This window comes from Cupressus sempervirens, chromosome 5 (assembly GCF_028749045.1).
Source record: "Cupressus sempervirens isolate cs-2001-9-10 chromosome 5, ASM2874904v1, whole genome shotgun sequence".
Taxonomy (NCBI): Eukaryota; Viridiplantae; Streptophyta; class Pinopsida; order Cupressales; family Cupressaceae; genus Cupressus; species Cupressus sempervirens.
Genome location: NC_143122.1, coordinates 38542507 through 38555187, shown reverse-complemented (window position 1 = coordinate 38555187; position 12681 = coordinate 38542507). Strand labels below are relative to the sequence as shown.

The following is a 12681-nucleotide window of genomic DNA, read 5'->3' as shown; positions in this document are numbered from 1 at the left end:
ACAATGCAAGAGAGGTTTTCTAAGGGAGGTACTAGATAGAACTTTCAAAGAAATTAAATGAACCAAAGAGATGAACTTAGAGAGAATGGGAGGGAGAAAGAGGTCTGAGCGATAAGTGTATAAACACGAGGTGGATGGATGTCCATGCAGTCTGCTAGTATCCCAATGAATAACGCTAAAAAATGACAAGTCAAGAAGGAAACACACAAGTAATGCAAAAGAAATATTGGAATATAGTTGCCAAAAAGGACTCTGAGCATCATGAGAGGGAAAAGGACAATGCAGTGGTGAAATATACGTTTAAAAATAATAATAAGGGAATGGACACTAAAGTTGTTACAAAAGTGTAGCCTAAATTGGGCACAAAAGAATGTATTACTAGCAAGCTTCATTAGAAAATCGAATAGCTCAAGAAACTCTAAAACTATGTTCTGTTGAGTGAGTTGTTGCAAGTAGCAGTAGTTTAAGTGGCCAAATCTTCGATGTCATAAAAACCTCACCTCATTTACATGAACAAGTAGCATTGTTAAAGGAGGTCAGGAACAAAGTAAGAAAATTGATACAATCTCAACTTATGATCATCTTTTCCCACAAAGATGACCAAGACTCTATGCATTTCATTGATCTCCACTATATCTGGTATGAATCAAACTTGCTTTCTAAATTATTGTCAGTGATCAAATAAACTGATAGGAAATTAGTTAATAATGACGGAACACAAAGGACATCTTAGATTGTTCCTTCACCCACATCAACCACCCCTCTCCCTTGCATTCTAATAGGATTCATCATCCAATAGAATGGTAGGCATTAAAAATGGATCTAAATGGGTGAAATCATTTTTTAGAAAAAGTCATGTGGTGCGAAGAACTCAAGTCAATTACCCAAACATTTGGTTGTGACACAGCAACAACAAGGGCTTTATTGTTTCCTTTCCCCTTAGTTTTGTTTGTGCCCTATGAAGACACTTCTAATGAACTCTATTTGATTGAAACATGCTCCTTGATATTTTTCTTTTCTAAAATGTCAAAAGATGTTATATTACGCTATTTGTTTCTTTACCCATGTTCATTATGGCCATGCCTCGTACAATAAGAACATCTGACCTTCTTTTTAGGTTGTTTCCTTTTTGATGCAGAGGTCTGATTATCTGTTTTTAGAGTAGCAAATTTTTTTGTCTTTTATTAGTAATTTTTTTTATTGTCATGTTTTCTAGACCCTTAGTATTCCTTTCGGTCTTAATTGACAATTAAGGCATGTTACTTAGAGGGTCTGTATCTATTAGAATTAATTTGTTTATCAATCACTCAAGAAAACCTTTATGAGTTGTCTTATGATATAAATGTTAAAAATATCAGATTTGATGAACAAATGATCCTATGATTTATCTACTAAGATAATTCCTCTCTATTTTATGAAGACAATACATTGGCTTTCTTTTAACAAGCTTACTCATTTTTTAAATGGTTGATATAATTCTTGCTGGCAAGATTAGTGTAGCATCATCCCTAGCATCATGCTTTAACTAATAGAAAAGGGACTATTCATCAAAAATAAGTATCAACAAAAGATTATTAACTATGATATCATAAGAAAACTAAATTTGCTCTAAAAATATTATAACAATCAATACCTTATATGTGTAGGAAATGGATTTATATTTCAATACCTTAAATGAAAATAGTCTTCAAATTTAACTTGTTTTTATCTTGTCGTTCATCTAATCTTTATGCTACAGTATATATTTCGAAGTCTAAGAATTTAGACCTTTTCTGATTGAACAGAACCCAAAAGACGCTCGAAAGATATCAAAAGTGTTCTTACTCATTGCAGGACTCCACTGCCATAGATCGAGAGTCACAGGTATGTATGGCTAAAAGATTTGTAGCTTGAATAGGTATTTTTGGAGGAAGAATTATTTAGGTTGATCTTTTTAAAACATTTTTCGTCTAATCAAATTATTATGAATGAATGATTTATTTCGCTGTAATAATATATCCAAAAAAATGTTTAATTTTCTAGAGGATAGTCTGATTTCTCGGATTAATATGAAGCTTTGAAAGGGCATTTTATAATCACCACGTAGGTCTAGAGTTGAGAATAATACATTCAAATAATTGTCTGTTTCATTATTTGTAATAAAATAATTTTTAACTATCTAAGGAGATTTGAATGGTTTTTTTTGGTTTGGAAAGAGGTTTCAGATTTATTTTTATAGTCTCGTTTTCTTTAATATAATTTACCACCATGCAACATCCTAGCACCAGATATTAGCAGCTTCCTCTATATAGTTCGTAATGGCATATACAATTTGTTTTGCCATGGCAGGTTGCGAACCAGACCCAAATATCCGTCCAAGCAATATACACCTTTTGTGATAGCATTTCATAATTGAAAGGAAGCCAAGTTTGGAATAATGCTTCAAAAGATAGTGCAGAAATTTCTAACAAATCCCAGAGTATCACAAATTAGATGAGCACATTAAATGGATTTTAAAATAGATTAATTAACAACACCAAATATTGGTGAAAACACTCTTTCAGGGGAAAAAACCCACCCTCAAAAGCTAGATCCAATTATATTACTAGCATGAAAAATCATTACAATACAATCCTTGAGTCAATGCTCATCAAGAATCGAAACAAAAATAGAGACTTTTGAATAATATTCGGCACATAAACGCTCCTTAGAAGACATTCAACCTAACCACCTAAAATGCACTAAGCAACTGCATTTTTTTAAAGTTGAACACAATGGAAAGAGCCTATTGTTTCCAATACCATCTCTAATACCAAACAGGTATATGGTTGCAACATGTGAAACCAATGACTCATTGCACATAGAAACTTTCAATGAACCAAAGCATAACTCAACTACAATGGTCACCATTCCATATGCAACACATACCTCACTCAACTTGTGAAAAGAAAACTCTACCATAAATATAAATTGTCAAACATTAAATCTTCTATGGAACTAGTAACTGTTATAATCACTGCATAGATTCAAGATAACAACTTATGAAACTAACTCCTTAACATTAGGACTTCTCAAGTGGGTTCAAAAAATAAAAAAATAAAATAACATGTTTGAACTCAAAGGTTGAGACGCTTATCCTAATATTCTCCCACTTGTCAAAGACTTATCAAGAGTCAAAACTCTATCATTTTCTCAAGGTCCTAAGGCCCACCATAGAATCAATACACCATATGAACTTTCCAATACTGACTGGGTTTGTCAATGCATCTGCAACATTTTTGAAGTATCAATTTTCTCTAATTTCACCTATTTATCATCTACTACATCACAAACAAAATGATTTTGTACATCAATATGCTTTGTTTCAGCATGGAAAGTAGTATTCTTTGCCAAAGAAATGGAACTCTAGTTGTCACAATAGACAATAATTTGTCCCCTATCAAAACCGATATGAAGACACAATCTCTTAAGCTAAATGGCCTCTTTAGAAGCATGAGTAGCTGCCATATGCTATGCTTCTATAGTGGACAAAGCAAGTACAACTTGTCGCTTACTCATCAACTAATAGCACCACCAAACATCATGAAAACATATCCAATGGTGCATATGTGCTTTCCAGTGTAACATGCCCAATTTGAATCCACATGTCGACAAATGTAAATTGAATGTTAAGATCCAATTAGATACCATGGAAGCATAAGGAATACTTAGGTGTTCCCCTCAAATACTTGAACTCTCGCTTAACTACATCCAATGCACTCTTCTAGGATTATCCATATACCGACGAAGGACTCCTATTGCCTGGGAAAGGGCTAGCCTCGTATAGACTAGATCATACATCAAGATACCTATAAAACTCGCATAAGGTACTCTAGACATGTCATCCATCTCAATACAAGATTTTGGACAATTCACCTTATAAAGCTTTGTCCCTTGTAACATTGGAACAATTGACTATGTGCGAGTTCATGTTGAATTTTTCCAACATGGAATTAACATACTTCCTCTAGAACATCCAATGTTTTCTTCTAGCTTTATCTCGAATGATCTCAATCATAAGAATATATCTAGTTGTACCTTGATCTTTCATTAAAAATTGTGGTGCTAACTAAGACTTCAAATCATGCCTTATATTTCTCAAAATTGTCATCTGGTCCCAATTTCTTTTTGAACATTGATTTACTTCCAAAAGGCTTTCATCCTTCATGAAAAGGCATCAGATCCAATGTAGCATTCTTCTTCAATTTTGTCATCTCTTCATTCATGACCTCCATCCATAAATCTGCATCATTCATATCCATAGCCTCTCTAATAGTCCTAGGCTCATTAGTGTTAGCAATCAAAGTAATTATGCAATTGCAATCCAACAAAGAATATTCATTAGGAGCTCATAGTTCTTCTTCCTTCCTAAATGAAATGCTTTGGCTATGACATACAAATTTTGTCCTCCGAATCACCATGAAAGAATATTCGTCAAGAGCTCGTGTTTCTTCTTCCTTAGGGGTAGAACAAATATTAACAACTTCCTTTTTATATTTCTCTTCCTTCTTTGGTTGCAAAACAATTGTAGAAGATTTCTGCTCATGTAAGATTATGCTTCGATTATAGAGCACCTTCCCTATAGCTATATGAGAAATCTTTTAAGTCAATTGGATGTATGTGATCATGATGGAATAAGATTAGAAGGAAGTTAGCTCCAATTAGAATAGTTTTGATAAATTAGATGTATGTGATCATGATGGAATAAGATTCATGGCATCTGGTCAACTAGTGAAACATATTACACAGATCAAGGAATCTATTGATACGATTCATAGTTATTTGTGAACAAATCTAAGTGATGAATTCAAGGAAGCTTTAGTGAATGAAAATAAAGTTACTACCTCGGGATGGCAAAATGGATCAGATGTAGCCAATGTAGTCATAGATTTAGGAAAGTTCGGGAATAGGGAGAATTCAAGAAGAAGCTAAGGAAGTTTCAAAAACCCTAATTAGGTTATCAGATCAAAGACAAGAAAAGAATAAAAGGAGTTAAGGGCAATAAAAAATTGTTGGATGAGTTTATGTTGATATGAGAATTGAATGCAAAATCGAGGAGTGATCACAAAGTAGATCACATAAAGGCTACAAAAGGATTGAAAGGACACTGACAAAGTATAAGGGATATGATAAGCTTTTGAAGTAGACAAATACGGGTCAATTCTATCTTGTTTGAATCCTAACATGGTTGACTTATCCACTACAGTGATGAGTTGTAGGTATCATCCCCACTGTTGTTTTTCCCTCAAAACAAGGGTTTTTGCTAAACCAACATTCCTGTGTTTGCTTTGGAACCCTAAAGTTTTAGACATTAAAGTAATGACTTCTGGAGGTTTATCACAATTGGTTGGCCCGTTGTTTCAAAATAATTAAATGGGGGATTTGATCTCTTAAATCTTTATGGTCCTACTGACATGTGTGGTTTACTTGATTTGTGGGTATAGATATCTAATGTTCTATAACAACTAGGGGTTACTTTAATTCTATTACATGTGTCCAACAAATAAAAAGGAGGGTTTAGTGTTAGTATTTTTCATTTTCTTCTTGGACGAGTAACTCGTCTCCATGGGAAAATGGTCATCCGCCTGTGTCTCCATGGGAAAATAGTTGTCCACTTGTGTCTCCATGGGAGAATATTAGTACACAAAAAATTGGTTGTTAGCTTGTGTCTCCACGGGAGAGTGGTAGTCCATGGAAAAATGGTTGTCCGCCTATGTCTTCATGGGAAAATGGTCATCCGCTTGTGTCTCCAATGAGAGAATGTTAGTCCATGGGAAAATGGTCATCTACTTGTGTCTCCAGGGGAGAAAGGTAGTCCACAGGGAAATAGTAGTCCGCCTGTATCTCTACGATAGAATGTTGTTCGTAGAAGAATGGTTGACCACGAGGAAGTGTTTAGTCCGGGGGAGTATGAGGTTGTCTACGGGGACATGTTTCATCCTCAAGAGAAAGCTTAGTCTGCAAGAATTGGTTTCACAGATGCTTGGGTTCCTTGGCAATTTGATTCTTCAAATTTGCGTGTTTGCCAGGTGTTTTTATCTTTTGTGCTTAGGCCTTTACATCCTACACACTGAAAGTGATGATAATCTAGATACATAGGATTACATTCTCAGTTGCCTAGAGACTAGATAAAATCTCTACACATTACATAAAGTTTTTCGGAGAAGACTCAACTATTTTTGGAAAATGAATGTTGGCGATTTGACATTGATCACATCATGAGTTCTTTGTCCTAAAGTCATTACTAATAATCAATGATAATAATGACTCAAAAATGTAACTATTTGAAGATAAAATGGGATGAAGGCACCTCTAAGAGGAGTCTTGGGGAATTTTTGAAGTGCAGATCATCTTTTTTTTAAAGTGACAAGAGAACGTAGACAACTCGGTGTAGGATGAGTACAAGTTTTTGTGGATCGAAGACTAGATATTTTTGGCGGTTCATTCTAAAGTGATGTCAATTGCTTGGGTGAGTGGAATATAGGGTGTAAACAAGAGATTATACACCTAGTGGGATAGGCATATTTTCAATGTGGAAGGAAGTCTATTACAAGGGTGTGAAGAACACATCATTTATGTGGTGAGGTATGATACATGAAGTTCATCTGCTGCACTAGTGAGCTCATATATGTAAGAACAGTTGTGTTGTTGCGTTAGTATCCTTGTCTACAATGTTTTATCACTTTATGATAAAACAAGATTTGAACTAGTTGTAATACAATTGCTTCATCAATTAGTTGGAGGTTGTGGCCTTTAGAGGTTGGAGCCTTGGATGTACTGGGTTGGAGCCCACATTTGCAATGATTAGTGATGTCGTGGTTTTTACACAAAAGGGTTTCCATGAGATAAAGCCATATGTCTTTGTTTCCTTTGTGTTCATTTAGTTGCATTTACTTTTAAATGATTTTGCATTTCTTAATGATTTTCATTTAGGTTGAGAAATTACAAAACAAAGGATCTTCAATGATTTTGTTACTAATAACAATTTGGTTGAACTTCCTTTTCAATCTAGAGATTTCACTTGGACCAACAAAAGAGGTGGCTTTGCAAACATCGCTGAAACGTTCGATAGATTCTTCACAACATGCAAATGAGCATTCGAACCATGGGATCTCTCGGTGTACGTTCTTCCAATCACAGGTTCGGATCTCTTTCCTATCAGTTATGCATAATGGAGGGTACAATTCCAAATCATTGCCCTTTCAAATTTGAAAAGATGTGGCTATGTTGAGAGGGCTTTGAGGAGCTGATCCAAGATTGGTTTGGGCATCCCCACAATGTGAAGCTAATAAGGCTTTTAGCTTTTTTAAAAAACTTCATCTTCTAGAGGAACAGTTGAAAAAAAGGAATAGAGTAGTTTTTAAAAAAATCTTCACAAGAAAATTGAGGATTGAAGGTGAACTAAAAGAGCTAAATAAAAAGATTATCAAGGAGGGCATGTCTAGTGTAGATTTTGATACTGAGAAAGGAAGAATGCATGGAAGTTCTATCAATGAAAGCTAGGTGTTCGATCAATAACAAGTATTCCATCAAGGACTCTACAAGCAACTTACTACTTGAGAAAGATATTTAAATAGAGAAGGAATAAGATTTTTTCTTGGTGTCTTCAAAGTAGAGGAGTAGAGGTTGTCAACCACTAGGATCCTGATGAAATACTAAATTTGATTCCACGTTGTATTAATGAGGCTCAAAATACAATGTTGCTAGAAAAAGTGTCTTTCTTTTAAATCAAAATAAAAAATTTGGAGATGGGAGGGGACAAAGCTTCAAGACAAGATTCTATCCTTGCAGTTTTCTTCCAAAATTTGTGGGAATTGTTTATTCAAAACATCTGCGAGGTAGTTCAGGAATCTAGGGAAGGTGATTTTCTTCTCAAAGATATCAACAACACCATCATTACTTTAATTCCAAATAAAAAGGAGACTAAAACCTTTGATGATTTAAGACCGATTGGTTTGTACAACACAATTTATAATATCATGTCTAAAGTCATTGCAAAAAAGCTCAAATATGTGCTACACTTTGTTATCTCTATGAAACAAAGTGGATTTACCTCAAACAGATTAGTTTTTTAAGGTGTTATTGTAGCACGTGAAGCAATTCATTCTATACAACATGGTTAGAGAGACATAATGCTGGTCAAGTAAGACATTAAGCAGGAGTATGATGAAGTCAACCATTCCTTCCTTCTGCAAGTTGAATACATAATGGATTTTGATAACAAATTGATTGCTCGGATAGAGTCATCCATAAACACTACGAGATTCTCTATTATGATCAATGGTAGTCCACAAGGTTTGTTTGGAGGTACAAAAGGCATTAGACAGGGTGGCCCTCTTTCTCTGTTTCTATTCATTACTATAGCAGAAGCTCTAGGTAGATTGATCTCAAGAAAATGATCGACTGGAAGTTAGAAAGGGGTAAAGATGGTTGTAAAACATAGAACGAATCAAATACTTGCAATTTTCTAATAAAATACTACTCTTTGGAGTTTCATCCCTCAAAGAAGCATGTATTACACTCAAAACCTTAGAGATGCATATAACATGACCTTAGGAAAAAAAATAAACTAGCATAAATCTAACATTTTATTTTTTCACACCTCCACAACTAAGCAATGAGAGATTTGCAAAATTGTGGATATAAGTTTTGGATATACGTTGGTGTGGCTCTTTTCTTTTTTGGGGGGCACGTAAATCTTCTCTATGGGAAAAATTGTAAATGATTATTTTGATTGAATGGAAAGTTGGAAGAGTAGGTGGTTGTCTTTTGTAGGTAAAATCCTTATGTTGAGGTCATTAAGAATTAAACAAAAGATGAGAAGATTCGTTTGAAATGGTGCATTGTACAAAGATAAACACCCGCATCTAGCATGAGATAAAGTATGCTCTAATAAGGAGGCTGGAGATTTAGTGCTCAAGAGTTGGCACACTTTAAATGAAGCTCTAGGAGTTAAATTGGTTTGGAATATGTGTGCTCAACCTTCTTAGTTATGGGTGGGGATTCTAAAATCGAAGTATTTAGATTCTCATTGTAATGGTTGAACTCTGACCATCAAACAACCCCCCCGCCCTCCACCCCCCTTTTAAAAAAATAAAAACAAGAGACTCAATAGTCTAGAATTTTTGTAGTTTTATGTTGTCAAGTAATTATAGACCACTTAACTTGGCAAGTGGTTGATGCATACTTTATTCTGGGATAATTCATGCAGTAGTTATGGATACTTAACATTATTGATTGGGATCCTGTGAAACATTGGTGCAAAGTGAATTGGGGTGACAAGCTACAAGATTACACATATATAAGGGATGATCCTCTAGGATTTATAAAAGGTTAGAAAGATGTTGAAAACTCTAAAATTCCAGACATTTACAAAAATCAACTAAAATGATTGTTCAATTGGAGGCCTATCTCTTGGAGTAATAATGAAGATAAAGATTATCTGGTGTACATCCAAAAATGGATCCTACTCAATAAAGATAGGCTATGCCCTTCTAGACAAAGCTTTGATTGAGGATCATTGGCTAGTTGATCTCTTCTAGGGCAAAGAATGTCTCCCTAAAATGGGAACTTTTGCATGGCTCGCTAAGAGAGGTCAAATCTTGACTGCAAATAAAAGGAGGAAATTAGGTTTTCAAGGCCCCTCTAAATGTGTGTTATGTGAAATGATGAGGAAATAATACATGTTTTATCAGTCTCCTGCAAATTTAGGGGAAAATGTTGGTAAATGTTACAAAGAATAATAAATTGGAATGCTCCCTGGCATAACAAACTCAAAAATATATTACTAGAATGGCCAAATCGTCATGTGAAATCTAATTTTCCCATTTTGGAGATTTCAGAAGGAGTGCGACAAAATGATCTTTCAGGAAAGGGAAAATCTTTGGATGGAATAAAACTCAAAATAAACAATACTATTAAAGAAACTACTAGTGCTGCAACTTTGAGATTCTAACAATCTCCCACACCTTTCACTCGGTGATAATGTCATTCATCGGGCTTGGTCTGGCATCAAGTTCAGACTAGTGAATGGGTTTTGTATGGCTAAGCACCTCCCCTCTTCTCCCTCAGATATAATAAACTGGGAGAAAACACAAGAAGGATGGTGGAAATGGCATTTCAGTGGGCGCTCAAAAGGGAAATTGGGAGCATCGGGGGCATATTTCATAATCAGATATGTTAGTTGTAATCAACTAGAATTTGGTGGCAAAAGACTTATTATAGATGTGTTAATATTAATCTTCAGGTTTCTTAACTCTAAATATTAGATTAGGTTTTCATTTGTTTGTTTTTAGTTCCGGCAGTTTTGTATAACAGTTTGTAACTGTTATTGCTGTCTCTTTTATAAATTTGTTGTATTGTTTTGATTGGGTAGAACATCAAATAATAAATGGTTTCCACTTTCTACATATTTTCATCTTGTTTCTCAGTCTGGGCCAATAATGGTATCAGAGCATTGGAATTAATCTATGCACAAAGCTTCTGAAGACTGGAGTGTTTTTGAAGAAGCAAAATAAAAGAAAGCGGATTCAAGTGCAATTGATTTAATTTTGATAAAGTTTTTACAACTTGATTACGTTGCTAAATTTTGGCAAGAAAATTTCAACAATCATTTACAATTTGTGCAAATTGTGTTTCTTTCTGTATTCACAATGCAATCTATTGTTTCATTAATTGGGGAAACATTATCTGGAAAAGATAACTGGATGGAATGGTATAGAAAGGTGAAAAATACACTCATATTTAATGATTTATGGTTCAAAATATGTGATGGAAATACTCAACCTGTAGAGCCAACTGATGCTAAAGAAAAAGAAATATGGATATATAAAAATTCAAAAGCTTTAGCTTTGATAAGGGCTTCTGTTAATGAAGAAGTGTATCGACATATACAAGGATGCACACTTGCCTAGTATGCCCTTGATAAATTGAAAAATTTATTTGATTCTCATTCAGAGTTAGAGTTTATTCAATTGCAGTTAAAACTATTCAATCTTGAATTGAAAAATGGTGATGTTATGAGTCTAGCTTCAGAAATTAGAGTTATAAAACAAGATGTTGATGCTGCAGGTGGGAAAGTTGATATTTATCTCACAGCTTTTATCAAAGCACTTCTTCCAACACATTCCACATATCTAGAGTCTCTTCAGGCAAGCAATCAATTAAAAACCATTACTTTTGATCTATTGGTTGAAAAGTTAGCAGAGCGTGAGAAAGCATTTGGAAGGAAAATAGATAATCCAAATGAAAATGTTTGTCTTGCTTATCAAGAAAATCCTATAAACAAAATAGCTTCAAGAGGTGATCATAATGATAGAGGAAAAGGTAGAAGTCAATGGAAGAAAATTGATAATCAGAATGATAGACAATTTTTATATTGTAAAAGATGTGGTAAAAAAGGTAGTCATGAAGCACATGAATGCAAACTCTTGGCAAAAGATAGAAAGTTTTAAAGTAAACTCTTTTAAGCAAAAAGATAAAACCAAAGTTTATAATAATGATAAATCTTCAGATGATAAAATTTTAGGTACAGCTCAATTTGCTTGTGATAGTGATGGTGATCAATATGTCCTTACTGTTTCAGAATGTGCATCTACTTCCTCATGGTATGATATTGGAGCCACACAACACATGACATTTAGACATGATTACTTTGAGGAATTTAATAAAAATGATTGTGGTCCAATTTACTTACCTTATAAATCAAGTCTCAAACCTGTTGGAAAAGGAACTATTCGATTTAAGTTGCCTAATCTTCCAGATTTTGTGCTTCATGATGTTTTATATGTTCCTCAGTTACAACGCAATTTACTATCTCTTGTATTGATTCACCAACAAGGTTACTCTATTCTATTAAAAGATGCTCAGGTTGTTGTAAGAAAGAAATATAATAATCAAATTGTGTTGACTAGAAGTAAGGATCGAAGATTATTAAAATTAAATGGCACTCCTGCTCTTTCTAAAAATTTTGCTTCTCTTACAGAGGAAGGTAATCTATCTGCTACTATGTTGTGGCATACAAGATTAGGTCATATATGTTATGATAAAATTCATATCATGAAAAAGAATGGTGTTGATGGCTTACCTATTTTGCCTAAATGTGTTGAAAAGTGTGAAGCATGCATTCTTGCCAAGCAACATAGAAATTCTTTCCCTCGATCCAATTGGAGGGCACAGAGAAAATTACAGCTTATCCATTCAGATTTATGTGGGCCTTTACCAATAACTTCTGTGGGAGGATCTAAGTATTTTATGTTATTCATTGATGATTATAGTCGTATGACTTGGATTTATTTCTTGCAGCAAAAATCAGAAGCTTTTGAAACTTTTAAATTATTTCATGTTATGATTGAAAATCAGGCTCAATGTAAAATTGGTACACTTCGAACAGACAATGGTGGAGAATTTACTTCTCTCATTTTCAAAGATTATCTATGTCAACATGGGATTCAACATCATCTCACTGTACGAGGTACTCCTCAACAAAATGGAGTTGTTGAACAAATGAATAGAACCATCATGAATATGGTCAGAGCAATGTTATACTTTAAAGGAATCAAGTTGTATTTTTGGGCTAAAGCAGCAAGAACTGCAATTTATCTTCGTAATAGGTCTCCATCATCAGCACTTCACCAAGCATTTCAATATGAGTTTTGGTTTGGA

The 12681-nt window shown here is 34.2% G+C and overlaps 1 protein-coding gene across 5 annotated transcripts in view; it reads left to right on the top strand.

Annotated features, from left to right (window-relative positions):
- The window catches only part of LOC149554458 (MADS-box transcription factor 6-like), a 191636-nt gene that overhangs the window by 120135 nt on the left and 58820 nt on the right, over positions 1-12681 (top strand). For all 5 annotated transcript variants that reach the window (XM_089828524.1, XM_089828522.1, XM_089828525.1 and 2 more), the window contains one exon: positions 1785-1863. In XM_089828524.1, the coding sequence (XP_089684650.1) occupies positions 1785-1863 (79 nt within the window). The remainder of the gene's footprint in view (positions 1-1784; positions 1864-12681) is intronic.